General features: G+C 36.0%; 1 protein-coding gene across 1 annotated transcript; it reads left to right on the top strand.

Moving 5' to 3' along the window:
• Positions 1–1,553: 1,553 nt before the first annotated feature.
• Positions 1,554–4,972, top strand: LOC113233665. The gene is made up of 4 exons (XM_026468839.1): positions 1,554–1,692; positions 2,629–2,673; positions 3,292–3,360; positions 4,610–4,972. The coding sequence occupies exons 1-4, from the start codon at positions 1,642–1,644 to the stop codon at positions 4,898–4,900; spliced, it is 456 nt and encodes a 151-aa protein (XP_026324624.1). The 5' UTR covers positions 1,554–1,641; the 3' UTR covers positions 4,901–4,972.
• The last annotated feature ends 15,063 nt before the right edge of the window (positions 4,973–20,035 follow it).

The following is a 20,035-nucleotide window of genomic DNA, read 5'->3' as shown; positions in this document are numbered from 1 at the left end:
AGCTACAGCCCTCTATTATAAATGGTGGAGGCGCGGATTCTATTATAGTACATACATATATGAGATTGTTAATAATTATTATGTAATGTACTTATAATGGTATTCTTTGGTTGCACTCCTTTTACATATCAAAAATTTCTATCCTAAGGTTGTCTGGAAGAAATTGCTACATAGCAATAAGGCCACCTGTTGCACTTTATCTTACTATCGTTATACCTAAGTTACTGTATTGTACTTTAACTGTAACTTTATGTGCAATAAAGAATATTTAATTCATTCATTCCTATGTCATTCATTATTTCGTTTATTTAAGTCGAATATCTCCATTGCGCGGCAATGAGGTTACACCGTTCTTGCTATCAGTGCCCCACATAGTGTATATAACCAAAAATAGAGACGAAATGTCATTTAATTTGTTTGAAAACTATTCTGCCAAATCATTACGGTGACAACTGCGCTCCGATTGGCCAGTCCGAATTCGAAACAATGGACGGGTGTCGTCAATTGTTTCACTTCAAATCGACCAGTTTAACTTGAGCTTTGCTATTGTGACTAAAATTGAAAAATTACAAATTCAATATTTAATTACCGATGAAATGTGATTGCTTTTGTTTTGTAATTAGATGTTTTGCTGTTTTCCCCATACCACCGAATGGAACAGCCCCCCATTTTTAGAGATATTACCTTTATTAGGTACAATACATACAGAATATTTTTGGAATATACGGAGAAGTACGTACACTCCTGTACAATTTCAGTTTTCTAATTTGTGACCTCAGCGCAAACGAGAGTTAATATTTAAAAGTGGTATAAGGTCCATTTGGCTGATGAATTGTCAGGGATGGATGGCCCTTATTTCGTCTCTATTTCTGGTTATATACTCGATGGTGCCCCATGTACATCGAGTTGGTTATGTACTCGATGCCCGTGTATAACACAACGTTTAATTTGAAAAAAGAATGGCTTCAATTGTCTTCGGATTTCGATTAAACGTTCTGGCCTAGCTGGTTTTCATATGAACGTTGTTATCATAATTCAACCTGTTTTAAGATTGGTTACACACGGCGAGTTTTTGCAGCGATGCAAACGCGCGTTCGAGAAACTCGCGATTGCATCGCTACACTTGCGATTTAAAGGGGGCATACATTATTCCGCATTGCAGTCCACCTTGCCATCCGCCGTATAATCCAGAATTATGAATGTAGTAGCAGAGTGCAAGCCATCTTGCAATCCTTGAGCCATACGCAGGATAGTAGTTGAATGGGCCGTTTTATAGGCAAACGCCCGACTGCATCGATGCAATGGCGTAGCGATGTACGGCGTTTGTATCGCTGTTTAATCTCGCCGTGTGTAACCGCTCTTAGAGTTCCTCAAAATGTGTCCATGAGCAAAGTTTCCATTTATAGTTCGCTTTTATATTGCTTTACACGTTACCTAACAAACTTTAACAGTTAATTACGGAATATAATCGAAAAATTAAAAAATCGATTATTTCCAAATCGGCCGTTAATCGATTTGTCTGTTGAATCGAGGATGATTTTTATAATGACTACAATTCCATTGTTTGATTGACAATTTTAATTGTTACTAATCGTTCGCGACCATTAAGACCTGAACGTTCCACCCGGCAAAACATTGGAAATGAAAATATATCTTTTTCTAACAGCACTGACTTGCCTATGGAGTGCCGCAGTGAGTACAGCACAATCAAAAGCACGCTGGGTTTTACACTTTTAATTATTAAGATTTTTTCTGTGAAATAACTCACCTAGTTTTGTTATTTAAGACTATTAACACAAAGATCGAAACACATTTCTTCGACCCGAAGAGATTCGAACCCATGACCACGCTGTACCGTAGCATTGCTCTATACTAACTGAGCTACAGGTCAAGTTAGATATCGACTCGTCGAAATTCCTGTGTTTTAAGCGACTTAAAAAAAAGAAGGAGGTTCTCAATACTGTATGTTTTGTTTTATTTTTGTATGTATGTTACGCCATAACTCGGCATTTGTGAACCGATTTTGATGATTCTTTTTTTTGGAAAGAGGATACCTCAGAAGTGGTCTCATTTAAAGTTGAAGAAAATATTCCCTACCTAAGAGTGGCAAACTAGGGGATTTCGGTATGTTTAGTTCTCTGTACTGAGAATATTTTGTATGCATGTTACGCGATAACTCAGGCGGTATTTGTGAACCGATTTTGTTGATTTTTGGGAACAGGGTAGATGCTTGAAGGAAATATTCCATCTCTAAGGTTGGAAAACTAGGGGAAGAATCCGGTTTGGTGCACTTAAACTTATATAGAGCACCCTATATATAAATTTTTTTCTTCATCCTGTTCTTGGTAGTTGGCAAAATCTAGGTTAGTTTTTTATTTTAGGTTAGGTTGCCAGTTCATAGTCGTAATACCGGCCGGAGTTATCGCGTAACATACATACAAAAATAAAGAAAAAACACACAACCGTATTGAGAACCTCCCTTTTTTGAAGTCGGTTAATAAAATAGCCTTTTGTTTTTTATAAATTAAACAAAACGAAATGAAATATTTACGCTGAAACATAATAAACATAGAATTTCAGACTTCACGTCAATTCCATGTAATTCCAACAGAGATTGAAATTTTCCAGAATTCCCGAAAAGTAGTATGGACTCTACCATTAGATCAAGCAAAGGTGAGATAATTGTATTCGTACTAGATAAGAACGAACTTGATGTAATAAAACATATGAGTGAAAGAATTCAAACGAAAGATTGTATTTGCCTTACTTTTATTTAATAAATATTTATTTAATAAATAATATAAACTATAGAAACTAGTATGTAGGACGAAAACAGCATGGTGTGGTGGCATTGACATTCTCTCCTTCCGGCATTGACTTACAAATAAATGGACGACGGGTCTAATACAAAAACCACGAAAAAAATGTCCCAAGTCAACCTATTTAAACGTAGTGACATGTAAAGGAATATGAAAAAGCTAAAACGTTGAATTTAAATTGTAATGTCATCGCAGTACTGTCTAATTTTGCTTGCTTCGCTGTCAGTCGAACAAACGAATGACGCTCTGTATACGATTTTAACGCCCTATAAGTTTGGACACTTTAGCGCGGACCCGACGTCCATATAATTGTAAGTCAATGCCTTCCGGCTTGAAATATATTTTGTACTATGCATGCAATGTTTGACTTCCGCATGAAACGTGTACCTATAGGTACATTTCAGTGGAAGTGCCAATCTTTATTCTGAATTTAGATTTCAACTATTTCGAATTTACATGTTTCTGTTTCCAGGTCATTTACCATCATCAGAAAATCTGCCTAACTGTAAAAGGGGTAGAAAACTGCATTAAGAAAGACAAGGTAGTATTACACGGGGTGTGCCGTAAACATATAATAATTATTTTAAGTGAAAAGGAAGAACATGAAAATTTTCTAATACAAATCTCTATTCTCGTAAAAATTTAATACGTTTATAATAATAATAGTTTTGTAGGCAGTAGAGACCTGGGACTTTTCAACTTATGTCTCTGGGTGACGGGCGCAGTGGCAGTGCCAGTGCCAGTGCCAGTGCTCAGATCTTGACAATCAGTTTGTCTCGACACTTGGTATCTCAAAAGATAATTTGCGGTGTGAATGAGCAGCAAGTCTGTATATTTCAATTTTAACTTTCTCTTTATTATTATTATTATTATCGGTGATCTTTTTTGGGTCTCGTCTCTTCACGGTCTAAAACATAGTTTCCCAAAGTGGTCTCTACCCCAGTGGACGCTGAAGAGTCTTAGGGGGTGCGGTAGAGGCCTCGGAAGCAATTGGGGGCGTTGGTGCTGTCCAGGAGGTGCTACTGCATTTGAAAAAAAAACCTGAATTATCTATATAAAGTACACTACTTACATATTTTTCTCTTGGAACTTTTTGTGTTTAGTTAATATAAAAAATACGTGTACTCTATAATTGTAAGTCAATGGTGTACTCAATTATTTTTTGTTGTGGTGGGTGTTGAAATTTTTTTATCTTGCCTAGGTGAGCCAAAAAGTTTGGGAACCTATGATTTAAAAGATACATTTAAAATTTTAAAAAGGCATTCGCCGTTAAATATTCGGCTAGGAATCAACGTAAACTGAGGAGCTGGAAAAGTTTGTCAAATGTGTCAATCCACTGAGCATTGAGCCGGCTCAGGCGAGGTGCACCTTTGACGCGAACGCGTACCATCTACGTTTGTCCCGCCTTCTGGAGTCTTCCTTCTGGACATGAATTGCCATGGCCGATCTGGACGTCTTTGAATAGGCTTCGAACTCAGGTTGGTCGGACACAAGGACAATTTGTTCAGGTGGGGATTTTCGGATGGTTCTAACCTGGACTGCTTGTGAAGTACGACTCAAACGATGGCCCACCTCATGTCGTGCCCTGCGTGCGCTAACACCTGCACGCTTGAGGATTTAATGGCGGCTACTATTACTATAATGTATGTCATCGATACGACAAGAAGAAGAACGATAAACAGAAATCAAAGAGATCAACAACGATAAACAGAGATCAATAGAAATCCTACGCCTCACGTTGTTGGCGAGTGTTATAATTACTTTGAATTGTATTATTTTTTTGTCACCAGGAACCAGGCGATCCTCAGGAGTTAGCGAAAATGTTCTCCATCGTCCACGAATATGAATCTGGTGGTGATGGTGACGCTGATGCTGGTACTGGGTCGGCAGAAGTAGAATCGTTACATGACTTCCCCGATACCGCGTCAACCGCTGACGACGATATGGACGATCGGACAAGTGATGACGACACGGAAGGCGGTGAACCCGAGGACTTAAATCACGCTGATGCATCCGAATTCCATGATAACGATAACGGGGATGACCCTTTGGCGGTACAAAGTGCCGAAGACAACCAGTAGTAGAAAGAGCAACCGTGAAGGTTCTGGCCATGAAGGCACTAAGTACAACGTAGTATTCAAATTAAAAATAATTCAAATAATGTCTTTTATTTTTCAAAATCTTGACTCATCCTACATAATCGACTCTAAGAGTAATGCAACAGACCTCTGCTTCTGCTCCCGCACGCTTTTTCATATCTGTTTCCGTTTCTGCTTGCAACTTTTATAATAGGACTTTAATCGGATGTTTATAATGTTCGTGATGGATTTCAGGTGCGCGCGCATTTTGTTAGGCGGGGCAGGGCGCGTTTTTTAGCAGTTACGTGTAATTATGAAACAAAAAACAAATACAGTTTGGAACTATTTCGTTGAAATCTTTCTATAAAATACTAATCAAATTTACACTTCTGTAGCCGCGTCCGTTTCTGTTTCCGTTTCAGTTAAGTTTTACATTTGACATCTGTTTCCGTTATAATAACACTTCCGTCGCATCACTAATCCGAGGCCACAGATGCATGCACACCTAAATAATGCCTATTCACTCTCGCCTTGAAAAGGTCCAAGTTATAAAGTACAGGGAACAAGTCTGCAGGCAGGGAATTAGTTGTTGTCCAATAACTCTTCTATATATACTTATTTATCTAAATTTATTTTAGAAAGTAATATACAAATTTAACTGCTGTAATAATACCTATTTATTCTATATTTATACCATGTTTATTTACATCTCATAATTCCTCCCTCCACTTTTTCTCCAACTTTCAAATCCCGTTTCCAAATTACATTCCACGAGTCAAAACACTTTGTAAGCGGCTAAAACGCTTACCGCGAAAAGCCAAAAGAAATAAGAAAAAAAAAACAACGCTTTTGCATTTTCGTAACTTTCGATTATTTGGCACCTAAAGCTTTTCTTCGTAAAATGTCAATACGCTGATTTAGCCTTAGACTAGAGGAATGGAAATGAATGAATGAATGAGGGTGGAAAAAATAAAGGACAGGAGCCGCCCTATCTACGGAACAAACGCGGATTTAGTGTTGTACCATAATAATAGATAAGTCAATATCGACTTGCAAATGTATGTTTTATGTTTGCAAATTTGTACACTACTTTACTGTAATAAAAGTATGACTAATATTGGGATATTATTACTAGGCAAGTAATGAGCAATTTCAATCAAAATTAAATATAAGGTTATTTACCAATAAATGTAACGATTGCATTATCATGTAGATAATCTAGTCACATTCAAAGTTCTTAATTTGACATTTGACTCTTCAAAATGGAGCGAACAAACGAAGATGGTATTTGATTCAATGCGGTTCTGCAATTCAATTCAATTATGTTCGGCAGTCCTATAATTTCCAACCATTCTTTCTTTCTTTTTCCATTTGTAGGTAAACTTTAAAAATAATAATAATGACATGATAAAAAAACTCGTAGTGAATCGTTTTAATAACAGAATATCGATAATATGTCTGATTACAAGAATAACACTATCTCAAAATAATCGTTATCAACAATCATCAAAATATACTGACAAACAGGCAATTTAAGGTAACTAAACCAAAATTCGGCAAGACGAATAAACTACTTAAATGAGTCTAATTACATAAGATATTTGGGCTATAGTATGATTTATAGGCAGAAAAATAACACATGCTGGTGTAATGTAACATTCGGTTGATTTCCGCTTTTTCTGCTGCCGCACTCTTTAATGATGCAGCGACGCATTTTTATCCACACTTAATTGTTCCTACTTAATCCTTCCTTTTTTGTCCATTTCATTACAATTCATGCGAATAATTCATTAAAACATTTGGCCAAACATTGGTTTTGACATTTGATGTACTTGCCTTTGACAACCGGAAACGGTTATCAAGGGTACTACAAATTTGGCAAAATGAGGACAATTGGCATTTAAGATGACGTTACGTATTTTTGATTCTCGTGTTTGACATAAATCAATGTAGTGCTATCTCTTTTGGCTTACGACGGCACGCAGTAGTTAAACAAAGACACTAAAATGTTTATGTTTTCAACGTCTAAATGCATCATATACATATAACGTCTGATTTATATATGTCAATATAACATGTCCTTTGGTTTCCATAGTTTAGGGATTTAGGTCTTAGGGATTTATGCTTATGCTTATTTATGTCAAACACGCAAGAAGCGATTTCCAGAACTTTTACGCCATTTCCCGTGCTTGGCGATGAACATGGAAACGTTTTTCAAATGGTTTTCAAAGAAACGACGGATCAGTCATTTTTAAAAATAACACGAGACGTTACTAGAGTACATTATCGATAAGCGTATGACGGATGTCAAGGACAGCACTACATGTCAGGCAGGCGGCCAGTCATAAAACACCATGCCAAATCCCTTTACAACATGTATTCAAGAGTGAAGGATAATAGTGACCATGATTTTAATGTAGACATTTAAAAACATAATTTAAAAGCTAAACAATTCTTAGATCTCATGTTGGAATACAACTTTACAAACCACATAAAAACACCTACACACATTACACGAACCGCGTCAACGCATCCAGATTTGATATTTACAAATTTTAACAATACAAATTTTAAAATGACGGTACAGGATTTAGGTTTATCAGATCACTTCGGAATTCCTATACAAATAAAATTACCGGAACCAAACAAAAACGTAACGTGGTGCACTGAAAAAAGAATTTACAATAAAATAAATATCGAGTGTTTTAAAGCTAAATTAATCGCAATGAGTTGGAATAACACAATTTTTTTATTTTTTTATTTATAAAGCATTGGCTTCAGAGCCATCAGCTTAATGGTAACAAATAATTCAGAAACGCAAAACGTAATATACGTAAACTAAAAATTAATTCATGTAAAAAATGTAACCATTAAAACCTTAGAGCTTGGAAAAAAATGGGAATAACATAATAAGAAAACCCACATAGCATGGACCTTGTACCAAAACGGAGAATAAAAAATTAACTAGAATGGTCACTCTCCACTCCACACTAGTTTTAGATACCGCATATTGACGGTAACATTGACAGAACGGCGATATTTCCTAGTAGAACTTAAGAAAACAAATTAATTTAAAATATTATTTACAAGGGGAAATTTTAGGACATTTTAGTTTGCACGAGAATCGTGATCGCGCTCTAAAAATATTTTATTTAAATTCAAAAACACAGTATAACAGATGTTCATAAATTCGAATCACTAGCAGAAATGTCGCCTTTTAAAAGGAAAATGTTCATACTGTATTATGTTAATACTTTTTATTAAAAAAAAAATGCTAAACGCCACACATCGAGTATATAACCAGAAAAAGAGACGAAATGTCATTTAATTTGTTTGAAAACTATTCTGCCAAATCATTACTGCGACAACTGCGCTCCAATTGGTCAGCCCGAGTTCGAAACAATTGACGGGTGTCGTCAATTGTTTCACTTCAAATCGACCAGTTAACTTGAGCTTTGCTATAATGGACAAAAATTGCAAAATTACATGTTTAATATTTAATTACCGATGAAATGTGATTCCATTTGTTTTGTAATTATATGTTTTTCTTTTTATTGTTTTGTTTTTATTGTTTTATTACAATAAATACATAATATTTTTTGGAATATACGGAGACGTACACACAGCTCAGTATTTGGCCTGTCTATATTTCAGTGCAAACGGGAGTTGATATTTATAGGAGCTGTATCGCTAATGTTTTACCAGGAATATGTGGCCCTTATTTCGTCTCTATTTCTGGTTATATACTCGATGACGCTACACGACGAAAAAGTGCCAATTTTGACAGCCTTGCTCATGTATGGCAATGTATATTCATAAATCGAATATAGAGAGGATTTTCTTTCAACCGGATATCCAGAATTCGAAAAAAGTAATTAATTAATATTATTTTATAAATTACCAAAACTAATAAACACAGAAACAAGCGAAACAAAATTTATAAAAGAGTTAAAAACATGTTTAATGGCTAAAAATTACTATACAGACCATGAATACTTAGATGATAGGGATACCCAATTAATAATATACATGTGTATAATATTTAACACATAATACAGATAATATATTTAATAGATTATATTATTGTAAAAGAAAATTTATATAAAAGATTATTATGTTAAAAAGAAATCTCAACAAATACACTAAGAGCAATATGTACTAGTACGCGCGCGAGTTGAATGCAGTCGGGTTCTGAGGTGAGGGGTGGTAGTGTCTGCCCCCGCCGTCCGCACGTCGCGCTTCGTACACCCTCGGTGTAGTGCTGTCCTTGACATCTGTCATACGCTTATCCATAATGTAATCTAGTGACGTCTCGTGTTATTTTTGAAAATGACTGATCCTTGTCGTTTCTTTCAAAACCGTTTCAAAAACGTTTCTTTGTTCATCGTCAAGCACGGGAAATGGCGTAAAAAGTTCTGGATATGTGTACTGAAAAAAGGCAGAACAACTTTTTGACCTTGCCTGTGAGCAATTCCTTCGGCCGAGCGAGCGGTTATACCGGACTATCTAAAAGAACATTAGCTGAAATTAAAAAAGAAGCTAAAGAAGGACATCTTCGTTCGCCTTCTAAAAAAGGGAGATTGTGTAAAAGCAAAAATTTATACGTCGATGATTTTGATAGAAGTGTAATAATAACTAACTATAGCAGTAAATAAATTGTCCCTACTTGTTCTAAACTGCCGGCAGCTGTTATAGAAAAAAATGAATATCCATGGGGAACGACAAGTTTAAGAAAATTATTAAAAGACATGGGATATAAAGGGCTAAAGTGACATAATAAATTTTGGTGGAAAGGCCAGCTGTCGTATTTGCTCGGACAATATTTGAGAAAAATACATCAATATAGACTAGACGATCGAAATATTTTCTTTTTAGATGAAACGTGGGTTGACAATAACCTCACTTTTTAAAAAATGCTGGAGAATGGAAATGTTCGATGCTGTGTTAACGGATGCCAGCTCCATAAACAGGCTCATTATTGTTTACTCACGACTTTTCGAAGCTGGTACTGCATCAGGTAATTATCACAGGCAATGAATAGTATACATTTTGAAAAGTAGACCATTGAAATGTTGATCCCTAATCTGCCACAGAACACCGTCGTCGTGATGGACAACGCACCATATCATAGCGTATAAGAAAATAAAGTCCCCACGAAGTCCTGCACCAAACCGGTAATGTTGGAATGGTTACACAAAAATAATGTAGAAGCGCCACTCACAATGAGAAAGGATGAGTTCTTTCATTTGATTGAGTCGCATAAACCTACTGAAAAAACTTTCAAAATTGACGAATTGATAAAAGGTCATGGCCATGTCGTAGTGAGACTACTGCCGTATATGTACTACCTCAAACCAATTGAGTTGGCTTGTGCAAAATTAAAAAGGATAGTAAGACAACACAACGTGAAATCCGATTAATCCTTAAAGATTAAAAGAATTTACGGAGCTGGCACTCGGTCAGATTACAGAGAAAGATTGGCATGGCTTTGATGATCACGTAATCATTTTAGAGGACAATTATTGGCAAAGAGATGCATTAATTGAAGATATCATAGTTCGATTCGTGATTGAGGTCAGCGAGGGCGAGAATAGTGACACCGATTCTGACATGACTGTCATTTCAGAATCAGATGACGATTAAATTTCATTGATTTTATTTTCTCCATTTAAGAAATAAATAATGTATAAATGTGTGATAATTATAGTTTTGTATTATTATTAAGCTAATCGATATTTAAAATATTTTTTAAATATTATTACCTGTACCTTTTGTTTGGGTGTGATTTATCGAGATGACTATCACTTATTACTAATTAGGTCACAGCACTAGCGCATTCCCTGCTCTGCAACTCAAAAAAAAGGCGACCGATCAGACCCGCATAATTACCGTTCCATAGCCATTACTTCCATAATATGCAAGGTTTTAGAGCGGATCCTTAACAAACAACTGACCCAATACCTAGAAGATCACTCCATAATTAATGATCGGCAGTATGGGTTTCGTCCAAAACGATCAACGGGTGACCTTCTAGCGTACTTATCGCATATTTGTGGTGAGGCTATAGACAAACGTGGCGAGTCGTTGGCTGTTAGCCTCGATATAGCCAAAGCGTTCGATCGGGTCTGGCACAAAGCTCTTCTCTCCAAGCTCCCGGCGTACGGTTTGCCAGCCCAGTTATGCAGCTGGATTGCCGATTTCCTTCGTGAGCGGAGAATTCGCTCGTTTCTGACGGCAGCATTTCGAGGTTCGTGAATGTGAACGCCGGCGTACCGCAGGGATCCGTCCTATCTCCCACGCTTTTCCTTCTGCATATCAATGATATGCTTTCACTTGGGAATATTCATTGTTATGCAGATGATAGCACTGTTCATGGGGGATATCACGGATTCCCCGCAGCTGAGCGCGCCGATACTGATAGAGAGCGATCTGATCTTGTCGTTGAGCTCAATAGGATGGTGGACCTCATCTCTGCATGGGGATCTAGTAATCTTGTTGAGTTCAACGCCAAGAAAACACAGGTTTGCGCGTTAACAACAAAATTGTCGCCGTTCCTTCCCATGCCTTCTCTGATGAGCACAGCACTTTCACCTCAGAGCAGTTTCACCTTGCTCGGTATGGAAATCTGCTGTGATTTGAATCCAAGGAGCTACATCGAATCTGTGATCAAAACAGCCTCACGGAAACTCGTAGTCCTGAACAAGGTGCGACGTTTTTTCACGCTGGACCAGTTATGCCTGCTGTACAAAACACAGGTCCGGTCTTGCGTTGAGTATTGTTCGCACTTGTGGGACGGCTCCGCCAAGTACCTACTCGATGCCTTGGATAAATTACAGCGTCGTGCTAATCGAATTATAGGCGACGAAGAGGTCTCATCACGCCTTGAACCTCTGCAACTGCGTAGAGATGTTGCATCGCTTAGCGCCTTTTACCGCATGTACCATGGTGAGTGCTCTGAGGAGCTGTTCAACCTCAACCCCCCGTCCCCGTTCCTGCTCAGAAGCACGCGTGTTGGCCTTCGTAGTCACCGTTTCACTACCTGCCGAATTCCATCGCGTACTAAAAGGTTCGGTGGCTCCTTTCTCTGCCGCACGGTTGACAAATGGAACTCCCTTCCGGCACATGTCTTCCCTCCCTCTTATGATATGGGGTCCTTCAAACGAGGCGTGAAGAGGCATATTGTAGGCAGGCAGGGTGGAGGTGGCTAGTGCAGTGGGGATTTCATCGCTGCACTAGGTTCCTTCGCGTTTGGATACCACTTTCCACTTAACATCAGGTGGAGTGGAGTCATTTGCCTGTCATGTATAAAAAAAAAAAAAAAAAAAACTCGCGCGCGTCTTGTACCTGTAATAATGTTAAGGCTTTAGTAAATCCATAATGAACTTATGTTACCTACCACCTTGTATATAACATTATGGTATCTATTAAAGTATTGAGTATTAGTGTGCCTTATTCCAGCGTGACTAAATCGAGTTTTTGAAATTTGACTAGCCAGAAAAAAAGTCGCTATTTAGTCGGTTCTAGTCGCAATAACCTAGATTTAGGTCGGTCCGTCGTTCAAAAGTTATAAGGGTGTTTTACTGTCCACGCTGGGATAAGCTTATTTCAGTGGCACCATTTCTCAATCTCGAGAACCACAACACCTAGCTTAGATCTGATTACACTACGTCGTTTTCATTTGCTCAATCGACTCACACCCAATATTAGGTACATTAAAAAAAAAACGCAGGCAAATTATCAAGATATTTATTATAAATCGCAAGACAATTATCTTATTACACTCAACGTGTTTCTCTTAGAAGTATAAAAATTACAAAAAAGTCATTTATCACATAAATTACAAGCTTATAATTACAGTTTTCTAAAAACTTACAGTGCATACTTATCTGTGATGTGATGTGGCTAGAAAAAGGAACTAAACGATGATAATTGTGATGAAGGAAGAAAGTGTCAATACATGTTATTTCGCAAAAAAAACACTGTAGCGTGCCCTTTATTTTATAAAAACCTATAAACACATCAAAAGTGTTTAAGGATCAAACATGTTTTGCTAATTACTGAAAATCTGATTTTTTTATGAATTTTTCCACATCAATCATTGACTTACAAATAAATGGACGACGGGTCTAATACAAAAACCACGAAAAAAATGTCCCAAGTCAACCTATTCGAAATTTAAATTGTAATGTCATCGCAGTATCGCGCTGTCAGTAGAACAAATGAAGACTAAAGCGGAGTTTGGCGCTCTGTATACGATTTTAGCGCCTTACAAGTGCGGACACTTTTTAGCGCGGACCCGACGTCCATATAATTGTAAGTCAATGACATCAATGGATTTTTTCGGTCAATTCCATTTTCAAATTCCAATTATAAAAAGGTGTCAACTTACGGGGTCCAAAAGCACGCGTAATAAGGCTTTGAGGAATGAAACAAATGACAATGTAAAACTTTTTGTATGTAGCATAATGAACTCTCTACACCATTTTGTGTAACGTACAAAATAGGAATTTTCGAGAATGCTCCGAAAGATGCGCGACCTATTTTTTTTTGGCTCGCATCTAGTTTGTACGTTGCACAAAGGACCTAAAACTGATTATTCTTTGTACTCTTTTGTTACAAACACTAGCTTCAATTCGAAAGCGACTCTTATACTGTAATCCGTGGACAGACACACACGAATTTATGAACATACATTTGGTCACTTATTACATTACCACAGCTTAAAAATTTCGTGCATTGCACTATGAAATTTACTGTTAGTTACTATTTATACTGCATAGACATTAGCTACACCACTCGCACAGATAAGTTAGTGTATAATAGGCCTTATTATTTCTACTTGACTATCGTAGATCATTTATCTAAATTATTTTCACTAGGGATTTCTCTGGCACTAAACATTATAGCTATTTTTACGGTCAAATACATAAATAATGGTCTATATTGCGTGTCGTTACAATTTTGCATATTGAGACAGTCATCATTTATCGACATCAGATTTATCGACACTGAACCGCATTAATTAAGTCAGTCACAAAAAGTCAAATAATCTTTATTTCATAGGTAAGCAGATTACATTTCAATTCGTCATACTTATTAAACTCTACTGCTCATGTTCAAGTTCTAGTTCAAGAGGGTATCTCAGAAGTGGTCCCATTTCAATTTGAAGAAAAGATTCTATTTCTAAGGGTGGCAAACTATGATATAAATGACTTTTGAGGTCGCTTTTTTAGTACTTTGTCTGATATTATCATACTTCGGTTGACACCGCGATCTAAGCTAACTGAACTAACGAAACTAACCCGATGAGCCCCATAGCTATGTAAAATATGTCGCCCGTCTGCCGCCATTCACCCCCGTACGTATTCATAGTCACTACTTAACTACGTATTTTCTAAGCTTAGGCTTGCATGCTAGTACATGAACTGAGCTAAGTTAGCTAGCTAGCTTCATTCGCGGTGTGGCCTATGCTTTAGGCAGATTCCCCTAAGAAGAATGAGTAAGAAGCTTCAGAGGCTTATTGTTCGTAAATAAATATTTGTATATACACTCCCGGACACATAATTCGAGCCACCTTGCATTGTTATCCTTGAAGAGCTTGGAATGTGTCGAATGTAAATCTGCTTAATGAGACAAGTGTGGTAAAACATAATCGCCTCAAGACGATTTCTCGTGGATAAATGCGAAGACTTCTTTATGCTGATTAATTATGCGCAAAATTGTTACGCCACATAATAAAAACACAGTATTTAAAACACATAATAAATAACATATCTTTATAATATTATACGTCTCGATTTTGACGAGTACATTTATTCGAGACTTCTAAGTTGGTTTTTGTTTCTTTACATTATTACTAAAAATAATGTGCATTTACTTTATACGTGCCACTATCAGACAAGTATTCCCTCTGTGAAGAGGATATGCACTAACATTATACTAAAATCTTAAACTTATAAATGCATTATCTGGTATCACTAAGAATGTACACTTTTCGTTATACGTCTTACGCTTCCTGCTGTAGTCTACACGCAATAATCACCACTATTAACAGCCCATTAAGGTCTCCAGTTATAGCTAATTTAAATGATTGTGGCCATGTGTTGGTCAATTTTATACATATTAACTAAAAAAAGACAGCTATATGTGTGTATTGTGTTGGATACAAGCAACTGGCAAATTAGAAGCGAATATACAATTGCGGTTGCGACAACAGACGCCTTGACGCCTTCGGACCAGTTATACCATTAATGGTATGAGTGGAAATAACCTGTCCCATTTATACCTGTAATAGTATAGGTGGCACTAGTTTATCCCAGTTATACCAATGGATAATAAATACACTAAATCATCCCAGTTATAATGGTACTTACCTGTCCCACTTATGCCACCATGCAGTAATGTGAACATCATTGAGTTCGTTCAATAAGTGGCACTAGTTTATCTCATTTATACCGTTGGATTATAAACAATAATTGGGATTAACTAGTGCCACCTATAATACCATTACAGGTATAAATGGGACAGGTTAGTACCACTTATACCATTAATGGTATAACTGGTCCAAATCCATTGTATGGAAATATAACAATTGCTTCTAGTTGCGGGTTCTTTGTATCTAACACAAGACACATTTTTGCGCGGCGCCTAAGGCTCGGCGCCCATTAGCGGATCGGGGTATGGCATAGAATATTTCGGCATTCTTATATGCAAGCGCACACTAACGACAATAATGCTGCGGTATCCTTGGGCCTGCCGAAGCATACTAAAATCTTTCTGATGATAAATGACCTTGCAGTCTATGATCAACGTACCTATTCAATCTCACCTTTCAAAGGATCATGTTATAACTTTTGTGTGTAGGCTACAGTTGAGGCATATTCACAATAAATATAATAAAGTTATGGCCATTTGTGGAACTTATAAAATCCATTCCAATTTCAAATAATTTATCATTCAAATAATTTATTTCTTTGCGTCAAAACACTATGGAAAATTTAACACAACAGTACAGAGTACTAAAAACACCGACCTCAATAGTACGTGGAATTACATCTGTTTGTTTACAAGTTTTATTGAAATATCCCCTAGTTCGCCACTGTACAAGACTTGACACAGGAGATAACAAAAATCGGTTCTCACTACTCAAAGTATATTGTGAGAGAAAAACGCCTTGAACTGGAGAATAGCTAAACCAAACATTAAAATAATTGCTCCTTAAGTAAAACTTCGGCGCTATTTATAAAAATGAATATTCATGCGTGATCAGCCACCCTTAGAGGTGGATGATTTTCTTCAAAATGAAATCGGACCACTATGGAGGTACTATCTTTCTTTCATTTTCTATACAAAAAAAAATACAGTCCAATTGAGAACCTTCTCCTTTTTTTGAAGTCGGTTAATAATACACGGCAATACCGGTAAATTACGATACTGATAACCGAAAAAAAATGTTAATTTTGCTCGCTCTGGAACGTATCTTATGGTCTCTGGCAGAATGTTGACATAGTTCATTGCAATTTTTTTTTTATTTATTTCATGACCATAGAATCAAGTCCAAGTGGAACAAAATTAATTAAATATGAATTGGGCCAATACCAAGAAAATCTTGAACTAGATTTAATTTAAATTTTTTATACAAGTTCATTACAATTATGCAAGGTGTTGGCTATAAACAATTTTCAGTTTCCCCATTTGGCAGAAGAATTTGGTACATTTATCCTAAAGAGCAGACCATCTTATGAGGTCACACTATATATCCGTGAATACAAATATGAATGAAAATAATTTGAGTCTCATCATAAAACTACGTTTGAGTTAACCTATATTACGTCAAAAAAACGCACTCATTTAATGCTATTATGAAATAATTACTCTACTAATATAGAATTTTGAAAAAGGACGTAAAAATTACATTCATTCCGGACGATTTTATTTCAAGAGAAATGTTTTTTTTTGTGTACACGATTTATAATTAATTATGTTACCACAGGAATTTGCCAAGCTTCTAATTACCAACAGTCAACTTAAATGTCTATAAAATTAACTACAATTCTTACAAAATGTTTCTATATTTTTTGCGCTATATATAGGTGTGGCTGCAAGGGTTATTTGCTTTAATGTCCCTGATCTTGCTGTTAAAATATAATTCATATTTTAGGACCTTATATAATAGAAAGAAACAATATTATAGAAATATTCACATTACTAAAGTGGTATTTTATATATTGCAGTGACCAATTAAATGTATTGTATTGATTTTATACACACATCAAAAGTGTTTAATGATTTTTTTTAACACCAATGGATTTTTTGGTTGTTTTCATTTTCAAATAATAAAATTGACCGGAAAAATTTTTATTAAAAAACTTTGTTTCCAGTAACTGGCAAAAACACTTTTCATGTGTGTAACTTGTTACAGATTTGTTACCACGGTACAAATACAATATAATACGGGGCAAGGGAATACTAAATATTTAATTTAATATGTGACATTTCGTGGTAACAAACCTGTCAATGATGATAATAATTTATTAAATAACCATGAAAATCTTAAAATCTATAATGGTATTTGGCCAATTAAATTTAAAAATATTCACGTTACATGGTGATAATTGAATTATAAGTGAGCGACAGTATGTGACATATTAAAAAAAAGTGAGATACAGTTAAACAATGGCGTTCTACAACAATAAATAATGTGCCACACAACCAAGAACCCGGTCTCAAAACACTGAATTTTCTATATTATGCATGACCGTAAAAATATACGTAATTTCAAGTCAGTCCACAATACTAACCTTAAAACTAAGTCCAAAACGTGGCTTGGATATCAGTTTTATAATATCAAGTGACGGGATGAACAAGTCGTGCGCCTGATGGTAAGTTACACGCCTGTCCATAACAGTCGCAGTGCCACTCAGAGCTTTAAATCGCAAAGATCTGAGTGACGTAAGTCGACAAGTCCTATGAGCCTGTAATTTCACCAACACCCTTACCCTTCCAAACCGGATCACAGTAATGCTGACATTACTACTTGGCGGTAGAAACGGGTAAGGTGGCAGTATTTCCCTGGACGAATTCTTCCACAAGGCGCTCTACCGCTACTACGAGATCATAGGAATGATATTTTCTGCCGTTCCACCAATGGGCGGCAGGCCTTAGTTGACTAAAGCATTAAAAATAATCCAATACATAATTGGTGAGAATGATATATCAAGCTCGCGGTGTTTTCAACAAAACACAAAACCTGGCCACAAGTCACACATACAGTCGCTCGCTAAATTATTATTTACGTCAATACATTGTAATAATAGACATATACAGGGAGTCCCACGGCTATGCCACACGGAGGGAAAGTACTTAAGAAATTTTACTAAAAGAAGACTCCATTTTCATTTTAAAAACAATTCGAAAAAAAAACCTGTAATTTTATATACTGATCCAAAGCCTCAGCCATAGGGATCGTTTTCTTCTATGCTATTGTATGCTATGTTATTTAACATTGCGTCTTAAATAAAAGGGAGACCATGAAATTTAACGTTTCATTTGATATTTTGTTCAGGTGTAAATAATTGAATGTCATGGTGGTGAAATATCTTGACATTCAATAAAACACTTTAAATGAAATGTTCTTTCAGTAAAATTTTGTATTTACGGTATTAAAGGTACTTTCCCTCCGCGTGGCATTGCCGTGAGACGCCCTGTATATCCCACTGGGCAGGGGTGCCACTCCTAATCTAAGTAAATAAAAAAATGGCTATATGTCAGTCTTATCACTAATCTCTATGTACAAAATGGCAGTTTTTATTTAGCTTTAGTTGTCACTTAGCGCTAAAATTAAAATTAAATTTTATTCTAATTATGACTGTAATTGAGATTAAATACATTTCATATTAAATATAATTCAATTTATTCTAATTTGAATAATTAAAAAGTATTGACAAATTAATTTTGTCGTTGAAAATTCATTTTTTACATTAATGTCTTGTCTTTATTGTATATAAATTGGCAAACAGTGGTTGACCTTCCACCACTTGGCGAAAAGGCTTCATAATACCTAATAGTAAGTCCCAACTGCACACGTGAAAAAATACTTAACAAAACGGCCCAGTCTGTGCACGATGATGAAGAAACATCACAACATAAATTTTGTTTTACGTGTCATTATTTTTTGTCTCAGAGATAATTATTATCAATCGGCCATGTTTGTTACCTTTTTGACTTTCTCTAATAAATAGAAAATACTATGAAGATTTTTCTAACAGCCTGTATAGAAGATTAAGACTCAATTAACAGCACGGGCTTTACTGTGCGGTTGCCAAGTGTTTTCTTTGTAGTTGCACCTATTGCTTTTCTATAGAAAAATATCAACAACGTACTGACAAAATTTAATTATTTATATACATTGACCATTTTATATTGAATCAATATAACCATCACGGTAAGAAAAGTCTTTCTTGTGTGCGGTAGTATTTACGTATTGTCCATGAAAGGGTTAAACAAGAACCAATACTGTCAAACCAGACCCCATATTCGTGAGAGTCAGAATGGCGGGTGTACCTTAACGGATTCCATCGAGTATATAACCAGAAATAGAGACGAAATGTCATTTAATTTGTTTGAAAACCATTCTGCCCAATCATTACAGTGACAACTGCGCTCCGATGGGCCAGTCCGAATTCGAAACAATTGACGAGTGTCATCAATTGTTTCACTTCAAATCGACCAGTTTAATTTGAGCTTTGTTACAATAGACGAAAATGAAAAATTGCATATTTAATACTTACTTAATTACAATTAAATGTGAATCCGTTTGTTTTGTAATTAGATGTTTTGGTTTTTCCCACAACACCACCGAATGGTATATTGCCCCATTGTTAGAGATATTATCTTTATTACAATAAATACAGAATATTTTTGGAATATACGGAGACGTACACTCAAGCCAGTTGTTGGCGCTGTACTATTCCAGTTTTCTAATTTGTGATTTCAGCGCAAACGAGAGTTGATATTTAAAAGTGATATAAGGCTCGTTTGCCTGATGAGTTACTAGTGATGGATGGCCCTTATTTCGTCTCTATTTGTGCTTATATAATCGGTGACGGATCCTGGTAAATTTGTACTATTTAGTAACTT

The sequence above is a fragment of the Hyposmocoma kahamanoa genome, unplaced genomic scaffold (genome assembly GCF_003589595.1).
Source record: "Hyposmocoma kahamanoa isolate Upper Pololo Valley unplaced genomic scaffold, ASM358959v1 79, whole genome shotgun sequence".
Taxonomy (NCBI): domain Eukaryota; kingdom Metazoa; phylum Arthropoda; class Insecta; order Lepidoptera; family Cosmopterigidae; genus Hyposmocoma; species Hyposmocoma kahamanoa.
Note: the sequence above shows the minus strand (reverse complement) of the source record. Positions and strands in the feature narration are given on the sequence as shown.